At 38.2% G+C, this 16,324-nt stretch overlaps 1 protein-coding gene across 1 annotated transcript in view; it reads right to left on the minus strand.

Annotated features, from left to right (window-relative positions):
* LOC138715684 (uncharacterized) overlaps positions 1–16,324 on the minus strand; it is a 65,066-nt gene that overhangs the window by 6,258 nt on the left and 42,484 nt on the right. The window contains exon 5 of the mRNA XM_069848749.1: positions 4,825–4,914. Within this exon, the coding sequence (XP_069704850.1) occupies positions 4,825–4,914 (90 nt within the window). The remainder of the gene's footprint in view (positions 1–4,824; positions 4,915–16,324) is intronic.

The raw sequence follows: 16,324 nt of genomic DNA on the forward strand, positions 1-16,324 counted from the left end.
TAATAGACAATTTATATGTTCTGAACTAGGGCATACGTCGTTTATAATAAAGGGAATATATATGGGGAAGGGCATATAGGTCCGTGGCCCATTTCTTATAGGGCTCATCCCGACGTTTGTCTTACGCCTGAGGAAAACCACGGAATACCTTAGGCAGGATGAGTTGTCTCATATAAGAGACTAGCCAATTTGGCTATTATGTAGGAGGTGATTGTTGTCATGAGCCTTGTTGATTTGTCTCAGTTCCGAGACCAGCCATTTGGCTATATGATGGCTCAATTGCGAAGAGGGGGGAGAGATGTAATTGTTAATTAATTTAGAGTTAATTAGGGAGATTCATGGGGATATGAGTGCAGGTCCGTGGCCCATTTCTTTTAGGGCTCATCCCGACATTTGTCTTAGCGCCTTAGGAAAACCACGGAAAAACCTCAGGCAGGATGAGTTGTCTCAATATCAGAGACTAGCCAGTTGGCTCTTGGGTTGAATGACTCTATGAATCGATGGATCTATACTAGCCAATTGGCTCTATGATAGTTCCATCGATCAACAAAAGTAGATATTGTTGGGGAGGGATTTTGTTTAGCCCAGTTAAGACAAGGCCATTTTAAAGCGGTTGCACTATCCAAAGAGTCTCATGGAGTTGAGTCGTGGCTACCAAAACCTGGGAGTAACGCCAGCCTCCCTGTCCTCCTGTCTCAATAGTATAGCTAATGGACCTGTCTGGTGTCTACGCCGTAACCTAGGATCATACTGGCCGAGGCCAGATATGAGCGGGTTGGGGTTAGCACGAGCTTCCGCATACAGGTTCCTAGCCAGTCGAGCAATGAACTCGTCTATGGTTGGCAACTCTAGTTCATCATGGAACTTTCTTCTCGAGGCGACTCGCGGGAGATGGGTAATGAGTCGAATCACCTGGTTTTGGACAACTTGGAGTTTACGGAGATGGGACACTGCCGCAAACCCCCATGCGGGTGCGGCATAGGTAATGACAGAGCGAATGAGGGCCTTATACATGGTAAGTCCTACCCTCAGGTTGTCAGGAGTTAAGGCCGCCAGAATGGGATAGTGTCTAACTATCAGCCCGTTGGCCTTACGAAGAAGGGATTGGATGTGATCTCGGAAGTTGAGATGAGAGTCCATAATGATCCCTAAATATTTAATTTGGTTCATCCACGGCATTTCTCGTCCGAAAAGTGTGGGTGGTGGTGGTATGTCTTCGAGGCTCGCTCTTAGTGAAAAGAGTATGGCCTGACATTTCTCTACATTGACCTTGATTCTCCAGTCGTGGAACCACGGCTGGAGGTGATCTAAGATCGACTGCAATCTACGGGACGCTAATCTATAGGTTTTGCCCATCGCCAAGAGGGCAGTGTCGTCTGCATAGATATACAGATGACTACTTCTGCCGTGGATATAATGTGGGACCATGTCTAGCCGGTATATATGCAATAGTAGGGCTTCCCGCTGCTGGCCAATCAGGAGCTAGTTCTTAGTCCCGACCGCCAGGCGCATTCTGGTTGGTGGAAGCGGCAGCCAATCAGGAGCTAGTTGCTGGTCCCGACTGTCTGCCGTGTGCTGGTGGTGTAAGCGTATTGATGGCAGGTTTCCATGCTGTACTCAGCTGTAGACCCCCATTCTGTTGAAATTATTGCCATCTAGCTGGATTTCGATGGCTTCCTTGATAACCAAGTCCCAGTAACCTGATGTCTTGTCCAAGATGGTGGTGGCGCTGAAATCTATCTTGTGACCAATTTCTAGGCTGTGTTGGGCTATTGCAGACTTATCGGGGTAATACAGTCTTATGCTGCGTTGATGTTCCTTGCAGCGTTCCATAATGGTGCGTCCCGTCTCGGGCAAGATTGGCAGACTGCTACGAAAACACTGGATTAAGATCATCCATAAGCCGCCCACAAAGATCCAGAACTTGCTGAGACCAGTTAAGGACGAGCTTGGTCTTAGGACATCTGGTGTCTACAAATACCTTGTGAGTGTGGGAAATACTACATCGGGCAGACGGGACGCAATAGAAATGCCGTTCGACTTGTGGTATTTTTCTGAAAAATAGGATGTCTATCCCTATACAACATGAATTAGCAATAAACTCAATTTTTTTAAAATATTAATTATGGTGTTTCTAAAATGACATAAAATTTTAGTTAGCCTGTGATTTATTTTAAACATACAAATACACTGCTGTTCTTAATTTTATTTAGTTTGTAATTTTGTCCTTTTTAATGATCAATTCCTGCCTATTCTATTTTCCTTTTATTTACAGTTTATCAATTAGTGTATTCTCGTATCTTATTTATATTCCATATCCCAGCACTATATCTGTGTAATCCTAGATATGTAACAGATAACTCATCGCTAAGTTAAAATCGGCAGCAGTTTGAAGAGAACAACCGCTAGGATCGTCACTCGTCCGCCGTAAAAGAACACGAGATGGCAGTACAATCGCAAATGCAATACAAATGGGAATTATGATGCAACTCCTTACGTAACAACTAGATGGCAGCGTAGTAAACCTAATAAAAGTTGTTAACGTCAAAGCCTATATGGCCGACCTATCTGTTACATATATGATCTAGGGTGTACTGGAAATTAAACTACTACTACTGCTACTATTAATACTACTGCTACTACTACTAGTGCTACTACTGCTATTACTACTACTGGTACTACTACTACTAGTAATACTAATGCTACTGCTACTCCTATTACTGCTGCTACTACTACTGCTACTGCTACTCCTATTACTGCTGCTACTACTACTGCTACTGCTACTGTTACTACTGCTACTACTACTGCTGCTGCTACTACTGCTACTACTACTGCTAGCGCTACTTCTACTATTACTGCTGCTACTACTACTGCTACTGCTACTACTGCTACTGTTACTACAACTACTGCTGCTGCTACTACTGTTGTTGCTGCTACTAATAGTATTATTACTACTACTCCTACTGTTACTACAACTACTGCTACTACTGCTGCTGCTACTACTAGTAGTACTACTACAACTGCTACTACTACTACTACTACTGCTACTGCTACTACTACTCCTACTACTGCTGCTGCTACTAATAGTACTATTACTACTACTGCTACTACTACTACTACTACTACTAGTGCTACTGCTACTGCTATTACTCCTACTACTGCTACTACTACTACTAATACTACTACTACCACTGTTACTACTATTACTACTACTACTACTACTGCTACTCCTACTGCTACTACTCCTGCTGCTACTACTAGTACTGCTACTACTACTAATACTACTACTACTGTTACTACTACTGCTACTACTACTAGTGGTTGAGAAGCTTTTGTCATCTAGTCTGCTGTCAAAAAATCTGAAAGTTAGAATTTATAAAACAGTTATATTACCGGTTGTTCTTTATGGTTGTGAAACTTGGACTCTCACTTTGAGAGAGGAACAGAGATTAAGGGTGTTTGAGAATAAAGTCCTTAGGAAAATATTTGGGGCTAAGAGGGATGAAGTTACAGGAGAATGGAGAAAGTTACACAACACAGAACAGCACGCATTGTATTCTTCACCTGAGATAATTAGGAACATTAAATCCAGACGTTTGAGATGGGCAGGGCATGTAGCACGTATGGGCGAATCCAGAATTGCATATAGAGTGTTAGTTGGGAGGCCGGCGGGAAAAAGACCTTTGGGGAGGCCGAGACGTAGGTGGGAAGATAATATTAAAATGGATCTGAGGGAGGTGGGATATGATGATAGAGACTGGATTAATCTTGCTCAGGATAGGGACCAATGGCGGCTTATGTGAGGGCGGCAATGAACCTCCGGGTTCCTTAAAAGCCAGTAAGTAAGTAAGTACCACTACTAGTACTATTACTGTTACTGCTACTACAGCTGCTACTACTACTACTACTACTACTACTACTACTAGTATTACTACTACTACTACTTCTACTACTACTAGTAATATTGCCACTACTACTACTACTACTGCTAATACTACTGCTACTACTAGTAGTACTACTACTACTGCTGCTACTACTACTACTACTAGTACTACTAGTATTACTACTACTACTCCTACTACTGCTACTACTAGTACTATTACTACTACTGCTACTTCTACTACTACTAGTAATATTGCCACTACTACTAATGCTGCTACTACTGCTACTACTACTGCTACTAATACTACTGCTGCTGCTACTACTACTACTACTAGTACTGCTACTGCTACTAGTACTGCTACTACTCCTACTACTACTACTGTTACTACTACTACTACTACTACTAGTACTAGTACTGCTACTACCACTATCGCCACTACCACCACTATCACTACTACCACCACCACTACCACCAGTACCATCATGACCACAGCTACCACCATCACCACCACCACTACTACTACTACTACTACTACTACTACTACTATTACTACTACTGCCATTTTCTTTTGTGAAGAAAATTATTAAGTAGTGGAAAAGCAACAACTGTGATTCGTATGTATTATTGCTGGAAAATAAAACGAGTATTTTATAGAATTGTATAAAATGCTATAAAAATGTTACTTCGAACTTTCTTACTGTACTGATATAGGATAGAAGAGCTCTTCTACATATTGAGATGAACTGCTCCTGCTCTCATCTGCGCTTTTCCGTAGGCAACAGAAGAATGATTCTTTATTGCATTATTTTCGGCCGACTGTCAAGCCGCAAGCATACGATCATCCGAGAGTAAAACTCAATTCTTTCAGTCCGTAACTACTTATGTGATGAGTTGATGACAATGGACACATAATTTGATAGGAATTTGAATTTAAAACTCACGCTGTCCGTGAATGGCGTCAAGGCATACACCAACGATTTTATATCGTCCGTATTCCACCGCCAAAATGTTGTAAACAGATGTCAAAGCTCCTACAAAAATAAGACAGAAATAAATGATAAGTACACTTCCGTAGAGCTTAGTAAAATCACTAGCATAACCAAGAGAATGAAAGAGCACAATTAACAACACGACATGAATGCGTGGCAGCTATAATTGCATCCTTCTGCCCCAGATTTTTGTCGTGTATATATATATATTGGGATGGTCCCCCAGCCCCGGACATCTCCCAGTATCGAAGAAACATAGTCCTTACTATGCCCGGTGAGATCAAGGCCGGGCATGAGAGCGGCTCCATTTAGTCGGCCAGAGCTGCTCTCGCTCAGCAAGGCAAGCCAGAGCAGAACGCTCACGCAGTGGCGGACTCACATTACAGCTACCTTCCCTGCATTAATGTAACAAGAGCCACGGTTGTTCTAGTCATTCAGTCTGTCAGTACATAATAGTTTATAAGGATATACATCAATCCATTGTACATTACAGAATTTATAACACTTTTATTAATTTAATGAAATAAACTTCGCTCTATGCACACACACAGATCATTAGGCTTATTTACATAACCCATACGCACATACTGCAATCTCCTCACCACGGTTCTACGAGACAGGCGTATGGCTTCCACTTCCCCTACTTGCTGTGGACAGAGTTCATCTGCCAATATAATTAAACATCGCTTGATGAATTCACCTTCGTTGAATGTTTTCAATTCTTTTGCAATTTCGTGGCAAATTTTGTAGCTAATTCTCATAGCCGATTCACTGAGTGCATTATTGTCATCCTGTTAATACATAATATAATATAATATAATATAATATAATATAATATAATATAATATAATATAATATAATATAATATAATATAATAAATGTTAAATGTTATGTTTTATTTAACGACGCTCGCAACTGCAGAGGTTATATCAGCGTCGCCGGATGTGCTGGAATTTTGTCCCGCAGGAGTTCTTTTACATGCCAGTAAATCTACTGACATGAGCCTGTCGCATTTAAGCACACTTAAATGCCATCGACCTGGCCCGGGATCGAACCCGCAACCTTGGGCATAGAAGGCCAGCGCTATACCAACTCGCCAACCTGGTCGACTATATATATAATATAATATAATATAATATGATATGATATGATATGATATGATATGATATATGATGTGATGTGATGTGATGTGATGTGATGTGATGTGATGTGATATGATATGATATGATATATGATATGATATGATATATAATGTGATGTGATATATGATATGATATGATATATGATGTGATGTGATATGATAAGATATGATATGATATGATATGATATGATATATGATGTGATGTGATATGATATGATATGATATGATATATGATGTGATGTGATATGATATGATATAATATGATATGATATATATGATATGATGTGATATGATATGATATATGATATGATATATGATATGATATATTATATGATATATGATATGATATATGATGTGATGTGATATGATATGATATGATATATGATATGATATGATATATGATATGATATATGATGTGATGTGATGTGATATGATATGATATGATATGATATGATATATGATGTGATGTGATATGATATGATATAATATGATATGATATGATATATGATATGATATGATATATGATATGATATATGATGTGATGTGATGTGATATGATATGATATGATATGATATGATATATGATGTGATGTGATATGATATGATATAATATGATATGATATATATGATATGATATGATATGATATGATATGATATGATATGATATATGATATGATATGATATATGATGTGATGTGATATATGATATATGATATGATATGATATGATATGATATGATATGATATGATATGATATGATATGATATGATATGATATATGACCATAGATTAATACAACTTAAAGAAAATGTTTCTCAGGTACATTATATATTAGAGTATCTATTTGATATTTATATTGCATTATAAGTTATTATAGTACATTTAGTGATATATAATTTTAAATTATACAAGTATTATGATATATCATAGTATAGTATATTACAGTTCATGATATATAATATGATACATTATATATCATAATACTTGTATAATTTAAAATTATATATTACTAAATGTATAATAACTTATAATGCAATGCAAATATCAAATAGATACTCTAATATATAATGTACCTGAGAAACACTTTCTTTAAGTTGTATTAATTTATGGAGTTCATTACCAATATATTTGTCATATTCAGTAGCATGTTGTAAAGAATAATGTCGTTGGATATTGACCTTCTTAATCAGTTGGAGTGTTTTACACCAAATTAAACACTTTGCTAATCCACTACTCTCTACGAAAAAGAACTCCTCCTCCCATGATACATTAAAAGCATTGGGAGTAGCGGGACGCTTTAGTGTATGAGCGGAAGCTCCGTCTTCAAAGTTCGCCATCATACTGCAGAGTCACCACTGCACCGACACTGAATGACGTACAGTATGCATACGTCACAGCGCTCGCAAGACCCGCTCTTTAAAGCACACAGCGCTCATTTCTCAGAATCACGTGATGTGCCCAGCCCTGCAGTAGATGGTAGACGGTAACTATGTATCGTTACAGAGTATTTGTTGGTACACTGCGTTCGACAGCTTGAGACACGTGTTACAGTAGGTTATGTGAGTGTTTTAGTTTGAGGTGTATGTTTTCCAACTGCTACGTCGTATTTTCTACACTTTCTATTGTTTCTTGAGGTGACCGCAGCATTTGTTATATTATGTAGGTCGGCAATTTATGGAGATCTTGCGGAACAGAAGTTTTGAATCATGGTGTAAATTACCTCATAAGAGCAAAGGTGTTATCCTGCAAATTCCTGGATGCCATCAAAAGCAAATTTATCAATTTCAGAATACATCAATGCAGTTAAAATGTCCAGCAATCTATCTGCGGTTAGATCTGTGCCCGGCAGAAGTTTCAACACAACCCGTTGTCGCCATCCCGGCTGCAAAGAGACGGAAACTCTTGGTCACGTGTTGGGGTTCTGTCGAAAAACGGAGCTGCTGCGCAACAATCGACACCATAAGGCCAGGACCGGTATTGCTGATGTCCTCAAGCGTCGTGGATGGGAGGTACACTAAGAGGTCACTGCGTTTCATCCTTAGATTCGAACAGAAGAGCAGATATTGTAGCCATCCACAGGACTCAATCTAAGGGATTAGTCCTTGATCCTACAATCCGGTTCGAGAGGGATGCCCTACAGGCAGAACATGTTGATGAGGAGAAGAAATCCATTTATGAGTCCTGCATCCCTTATCTAAGTGAGAAATATAACATTCCCACTAGTCAGTGAAGTGTTTCTGGTCTTTTGTTTGGTGCACGTGGCACACTCCCTAAGTTCACATGTGATATTTTAAAAGCACTCGGACTCCGATTTTTTGAAATTCAAAAAATTTTGTTGAATATTCTTAAGGATTCAATCCAAATATTACATTACCATTTATATTTTGACCGTTGATGATTCTGTTGGGTTTGCATTTCTCTGAATTTTTTACTTCCTGTCTTTCTGAATTATTCTGTAATGCTTTTATTCTGGAACTTTATGGTCACCCTCATTGAGGGCAGATTATTTTCTTTAAATATTTATATATTGCATTGTATATTAAAAGGGCTACCTACTATATAATTGGTTTTGACTTGCAAGTGACTATGATGTGGAAGCGAGAAATTTTAGTTCAGCGCTAGTCACCCAATATCGGACAGCATCTGTTCCCCAGTGCCGGACAAGAGAATTTCATTAAGGTTAAGATTTCGTAGCCTACTTCTTATTCCAAGACGTTTGTTGTGACGTGGAAAATAATAAGAGAGGTAAATGGGAAATAAATAATATGAAATGTTCATTGCAGAAATCTATGGAAGAGGGGATCACTATCAGAAAAGTAGCTGTTCATGTCTTCGTTCTCGAAAGTACCTTAGGAGACATAGTTAAGGAACTAAAATCAGGGAATTCAATTAGTACAGTGCAAATCTGGCAAAGCAAATGGAATCACAAAAGAGAACTATCTACTTTAACATAAGATGAAACAGAATGCATCATCTGTTTGGAAGCAAGTGATGAATCCTGGGTACTGTGAACTTTATGTGCATAATGTGTGCATTTGGACTGTACCGATTCATATAACATTGATTGTTTTGTATCTAGGGGAAACCCGGGAAAAGCGGATAAGCTAAGAATAAACAACGCCACAGGCTATATTCTGGTGCTCCCGAAATAAAAACTTCATGACTTTGGTTGTGACACATGTTGTCCACATATCTACAAAACAGCAATTCGTTTCTTATACCTACGGAGAGTGATATGATTTGAGAAAGGAAATACAGTTAATTATTCGCTGATAATAAAATTAAATCAACACATAAACACGATGTTAATGAGGCATATGAGACGATAAGAAATGTTATTACAGCAATTTGCAGCACGTTAGATTAGTACAAAATACAAATTTGAACAAGTCGACGTTTCACTAGCACTGAAGACTTGGATTTCTTCTGCTTTTCCCCTTGCCCATAAGTTACTTCTCTTTCAACGTTTTTAATCGGTATAGATGTAAGAGCTACAGAGCGCTTACATTTTCTTCGTTTAACTCGTAACTTTCGAGCATCCACTTTTGGCACTGGTCTAAATCAAAAGAACTGACTTGGGTTCTCCTGTTGACGATGTTGAGGGTTTTGGTGTAACCGGAACTGAAAATCTGAGTGTAATTGATGTATTGAATATTTCGTCAATCTCTGAAGATGCCGACATCACAGATGTGGTTGATTCTGAGTAAGCATTAACTGTCTTCAGCCGCTGAAGAAGCTGGCACCGCAGAATTTGTTAAATCTGAGCCAGCTGTCGTTTCGCTGATTTCTGTCTCAAGTGGGCGATCTGTAAGTTCATCTGCAGCAAAATATTCATCAACAAACACGTTATGGTTGTATGGCCAGATAGCAGAACCACTGATTGGAAGATTTTATTTCTTCAAGTACTTTCTTCATGGCTTCTTAAGACCATTTGGCTTGCTCAATCTTCCTCTTGAAAAATTAAACCATCTGAAAACACATTATGACCTTTTTAAGTAAAAATTAAGATCAGTGTTGCTGATTTATAGTTTAATTAGTGTGACTTAATGCCTCCACTATGTAAAATGATCTAACACGCTTTATTACAATAGACAAATACATACAAAAATACAGCTGACACTTATATAGTCAAATAAAGGTGACAGGGCAAAACGGATAAGTTATCCACTTTGCCCGCAGACGCCACTTCGCTTTTCATTTAAGGTTATACAAACATAAACGTCAATAATCTTCTTCGTAAGTACGGCATTTTAGAACTAATTCTATCGCCTATATATTACTATCACATAACAAAGAGTTTCTACAGTACTGTATGTTGTACATATGTTTCTCTTACCTTGAAATATTTTAAGAAAACAGTCAATTTTCTTCAAACACACGCTGACTTCTTCTCTCACTAGCTAGAATGACAAGTCAGTTCCAGCAGAAAATATGGTAGGGATTCTTCCCCAACATAGCAGAAAGCGCTACCTGTTGGTGTTTCTAAAAAATAGGCATTATTCTCTTTACGATGAAAGAGTACTTCGGTACATTAAAGTAATATATATTATTCTCTTTGCCCAAGTTATTGTTTTGCCCGTGTCTCCCCTAATCATCGTCAGTAAAACCAATAATATTCCACATAATCAGTGTCTTCAACCTATTGTGGCAAAGGATTTCCACGGTATCAAGAATGTCCACTTAAGATTGAGAATACTTTAATTCTAATGATTCTTTTTTCAACTGCATGTATTTGTTTTAAATTGTATGAAAAATGGGTTTCACTGTATGTCCAATACTGAAATCCATTTTTGCAAGTAACGTAATATCAAGGTTGTTTATCTTTAATGCTTTATGTAATTTGTCTTAACTGAGGTCGTTAAATTCATGGAGATTGTCAGAGTAAAAGTTAATTTATCATATTTGCAGTACTGTTATTGCAATCAGTTACTTAAATTTTTCACAAATGTTGAAAAGGCTTAGGCTAAGTGTCCGGTACTGGGAGGCCTTCCCCTACTTAAAAATGCCTTTTAAGGAAACTGGAGGTTCATTGCCCTCCTCACATAAGGCCGCCTTCAGTCCCGATCCTGAGAAACATTAATCCAGTCCTTACCATCATATTCTATCTAAGGCCTGGTAGAGGGGAATAGAAGGCCTGATGGCCTTATCTCTACCAGGTTAAATAAATAAAAATAAATAAGTCCCCGGTTCAGTCGGTTAAGGCGCTTGCCTGCCGGTCTCAAGTTGCGCTCAGGCGCGGGTTCGATTCCCGCTTGGGCTGATTACCTGGTTGGTTTTTTCCGAGGTTTTCCCCAACCGTAAGGTGAATGCCAGGTAATCTATGACCAATCCTCGGCCTCAACTCGCCAAATATCACCTCGGTATCACAAATCTCATCGGCGCTAAATAACCTCGTAGTTAATACAGCGTCGTTAAATAACCAACTAAAAAAGTATCTTACCTCCCTCAAATCCATTTTAATATTATCCTCCCATCTGCGCCTTGGCTTCCCCAAAGGTCTTTACCCTCAGGTCTTCCAACTAACACTCTACAGTGTGAGCATAAATGATTGCCCTAGTTACGAAAATTATTTGTGGACTAACGATTTAACATAGAAAATATTTAGATATACAAGTAAATAGAGAAACTCTCCAAGTTTTTTTAACATACCTTATAGGTGCTCGATGTGTGCTCCCCTTGTGATCCTGCAGACATCAAGCCGGTAGTCCAATTCGTCCCACACACGATGAAGTGTATCCATGTCGATTGCAGCGGTCGCGTAATTCTGGCAGATTTGCCGGTAATGGAGGTACAAAAACAGTCTTTAACATATCCCCACAGGTAAAAATCACAGGGTGTTATGTCAGGGGAATGTGAAGGCCAGGACAATAGCTGCATATCGTCTCTACTCGCACGACCAATCCATCTGTTTGGCAATCTATTGTTCAGGAATTGCCGGACTTCGTTGTGGAAGTGAGCGGAGCGCCGTCTTGGCGCGGCGTGTAGATTTCTGTGGACTACGCTGGAAGCATGCCCGCACTCGTTCAACTGTTTCTTGTGGGACGCGTGGCCGACCAGGAGATTTTCCTTTACACAGACATCCTGTGGTCACTAATTGATTGTACCATCGTCTAATGGTCTTGGGGTCTGGTGGATCTTTATGGAATTTTGTTCGAAAATTTCGCTGCACTGTTATGACTGATCTTGTGGAATGAAATTCCAACGCTACAATGCATGCTCAACACCAGTCGCCATTTCTGTAAACTCAGGTCCTCTACCGGTAAGAAGTGGAAGCGCGGATAAATTCAAATAAAACTTTGAGAGATACCTTATTTGGTAATATCAGTACCATTGTTGTATCATTCACGGTTTGGCTATAAAAAAATCTCCAAACTAGGGCAATCATTTATGCTCACCGTGTATATGCATTTTTGGACTCGCCCATACGTGTTACATGCCCTGTCCATCTCAAATTTCTGGATTTAATGTTCCTCATTATGATAGGTGAAGAATACAATGCGTGCAGCTCTGCATTGTGTAACTTTCCCCATTCTCCTGTAACTTTATTCCTCTTAGCTCCAAATAGTTTCCTAAGCATCTTATTCTCGAACACCCTAAACCTCTGTTTCTCTGTCAAAGTGAGAGTCCAAGTTTCACAACTATACAGAACAACCGGTGATAGGCCTATAAGTATGTTATAAATTCTAATTTTCAGTTTTTTTGACAGCAGCCTGGATGATAAAAGCCTCTCAACCGAATAATAACAGGCATTTCCCATTTATACTCTGCGTTTAATTTTCCTCTCGAGTGTCATTATATATATCCAAAACATTTTTGAAGTCAGTTATAGGCACTAATTTCGCCAGTGACGTCAATTTTCCGTTGCTGCCATCGCATAAAGATGCTATGCTACAACGCTGAGTCCACACCTGTGGAGTAACGGTTAGAGCGTCTAGCCGTGAAACCAGGTGGCCCGGATTCGATTCCCGGTCGGGGCAAGTTGCCTGGTTGAGGTTTTTTCCGGGGTTTTCCCTCAACCCAATATGAGCAAATGCTGCGTAACTTTCGGTGTTGGACCCCGGACTCATTTCACCGGCATTATCACCTTCATCTCATTCAGACGCTAAATAACCTAAGCTGTTGATAAAGCGTCGTAAAATAACCTAATAAAAAAATACAACGCTGATATGCATCGCAGAACGGAAGGAGGAACTACGCAAAATTCCACGCCTTCATATACGCATGTATGTTACGGACAACGGCGCTTATCGGGTGTGACGTGTTGAGTACTTTCTCGAATCCATCCATCAACTTAAAGATTACTATTGCAAGTAAATGACAGCATTCTTGTCGCACTCCTTTCACTATTGGACTTTGTCTGACATTTCTTCTGCTATCTTGACTTTGACTCGTTGTTTCAGATAAAGTTTACGGAACAGTCCTCTCTCTTTTCAATCCACACCAATTTTTTTCATTACCTCATATTCCAATCTTATGAATCCATGCAGGTTTAATTTAATGTACCATCTCTCAGTAGTCGCAGGATAAGAGCACGACAACTGTATTTGTTCAAAACCATAAATGGCTTACTAGACAACCCTGATCTTCTACAGCTAATTAGTTTCAATATTGGTAAATCAAATTTGAGAAAGCGATCTCTCTTTTATTTACAGACAACAAAAACACTATTTCATAAAATGTCTCCACTTTTATTAATGCTTCGAACTTACAATCATCTATCAAATAAACAGGATTTAGATTTTTCGTTATCGTACAATATGTATAAGAAAAAGTTATGTAAAGCATTACTTGAAACGCATGTTCTGTGTTGGTGAGTTTTTTTAGTAAATTAATTGAGCCTATTGAGCCTGCTGTGTACTGCTGTATATTGAATTTATTAACATGGTGTTGTATTTGCTCTGCAATTTGCCAATTATAGCTACGCCTACATTTTGCATTTTTGGCTGTGATGTCTGTACTTGGCTCTTTATTTGTTTTTATTTGGTGTTTTTCATTTATATCTGTGTCTTTTATTTAGGTGGTATGTATTTGTTTTTTTTCTCGTTTCCATTTTTAATTTGTAATTACACTTGTATCTTTTTTACCTCTTTTTTCCTGTTGTATGGAATTCTATGTTTTTTTAATCTGTACTGTCTATTGTAATTGGGGCTTTGCCCTGTTATGGACATAAATAGATAAAATAGATAAGATAGATATGTTTATTCCAAACCATTTTGTCAAAAGCCTTTTCTATGTCCACAAATAGGACATGTGCTTCTTTATTTCTTTCTTTCGAGGTATTTTTCGCAAATTGTTTGCAGCTGTCCAATTGCATCTCTTGTAATTTTTCCTTTCTTAAGCCAATTGCTCTTCTTCCAACTCTCCTTCCAGCTTAGAATATAAATTTCGATTCAGTATTCGCAGGAGAATCTTCGTCGAGTGCGATAACAGGCTGAGAGTCCTGAACTCATAAAATTTCTTGGCATTATTTTTCTTGAAAGTACGTATATGTATATGCATAGGCCTACATATCCAGGGTGGAAAGTATTCAGCGGAAATCCTTTTACAGGAGGATCCTTGACATGCTATGATTGAAAAAGTACTCTACCATATTGCACTTTTCCGCTTAATTTCCCAGAAATAATTATTGTTTGACACGATAAATTTTGATTTTCAAACACGTATTTCATTAACGCCTTTACACAAGAGTGCTCAGTTGCAACTAATATTTTATATAATGTGTCTGCCATGTTTACGAATTAGGGATATTCGAATACTTTAATTAATGAATATTTGGCAACATGTTACCGACATGTAGTCGCGTGTTTCGCCCTATCTTTTCTCCGTAACATGCTGCCGGTAGGGTGACTTCTTTATGTTTAATTTCTTTGAAGGTACTAGATTCCTACGAAAGGGAATTTAGCATTTATTTCAAATTCACTTGTGTATGTTCATTTGTTTTATTAAAATATATTTCTGAAAAGCTTATGTATAAGCTAAACAGACTTTTAATGAAATAAATAATGAAAATAATTTAGGTGTAACAACTGGTACTGTAGTTTTACTACAAATAACAGCAATGGAAAAGTGGCACGCATTTTAACTTAACTCGACTCTATAGCAAAGTATAAGGAACCCATTATAACTGTAAAGAATGTATTATAAACAATTAAACCTAAAACCTACTCTTTTTGCTGCGCTTTCCGTGAAATAGATTATGACCAGGCTTCGAGACTTTAGACGCGATGCAATAAGTTTACTGTGCACGCACTGTAGGTTGTTGACTCACTGCAGATAGATAGAGATGTGTTGAGGTAACAAAGTTGCTATTTAGAGTAGAGTAAGGTAGTATGGGGAAACACACGTATGTACATTCTGAAAGTAAATATACATTACACAATGATAATGTCAAAAGAATGTGAAAAGCATTTATTCTCCTGTCTTTTATAAGCATTTTGTTTAATTATACAGAGTGTTAATGGTGGAAATAAGCATGTAGCAATTTTAATTTTTTCAATAATCCTATTGGTCGTCTTTAGGAAGTCCAGTTACAGTACCGAAATGCAATGTACTACAAGATACATTCTTAGTGTCTCAAACGTAAATCTTTTTCGGTTATCTGCCAAAGTTTGTACTGTAGAAAGCTGCGCTCTATGTCGCATGACGTGATAGGAGCAAAACGAAAAAACCTAACATCATTGCAGTCTCTAAGAGACAGTCCTTTATTCTCGGGTGACTCTATGTCCACTAATTTGCTGTTTATGTTACACAATGTTCCATATCCGTTATTTTTACATAAAATTGATCTCCACTTCTGTTTTACATGTTCAGTAACCGGTGTACTTGATGTCTCCTTAATTCTCTGCATCATTTTCTAAATTAATTTGAGGGCTTCCGGCATCTCTTGCTCTGACTTTTCTAACCGTGTAATAGTTTCAGACACAGTTTGTATGAAAATCAAATTATTCGTCAGAACCTTCAAATCCAGAGCGTTTTCCTTTGCGTATTTGTTGGCATTCATTCTACAGTACCCCCACCCACTGTACGCTTTACCACTATACTCAGTACGCCGTTATGCTGATTTCCCACTGAACTGCTCTATCGGGTCCGAAGTCTCGAAGCCTGATTATGACTTCTATATTTTGCTGTGATCAATTTTAAGCTCTAATTTTAATATATTCTAATTTGTGAACCGTATAAGTTACATTACTGTGTTCACTAAGGAGTTCATTTGAATACCTACGGGCAAAATATTGTGACCTGCATTTTTTTTTCTCAAAAACATGTTTCCATACAGAAAGGTTGTAGAAGACATGAGGAAGTATGTATGAAGTTA

This window comes from Periplaneta americana, chromosome 15 (genome assembly GCF_040183065.1).
Source record: "Periplaneta americana isolate PAMFEO1 chromosome 15, P.americana_PAMFEO1_priV1, whole genome shotgun sequence".
NCBI classification, from domain to species: domain Eukaryota; kingdom Metazoa; phylum Arthropoda; class Insecta; order Blattodea; family Blattidae; genus Periplaneta; species Periplaneta americana.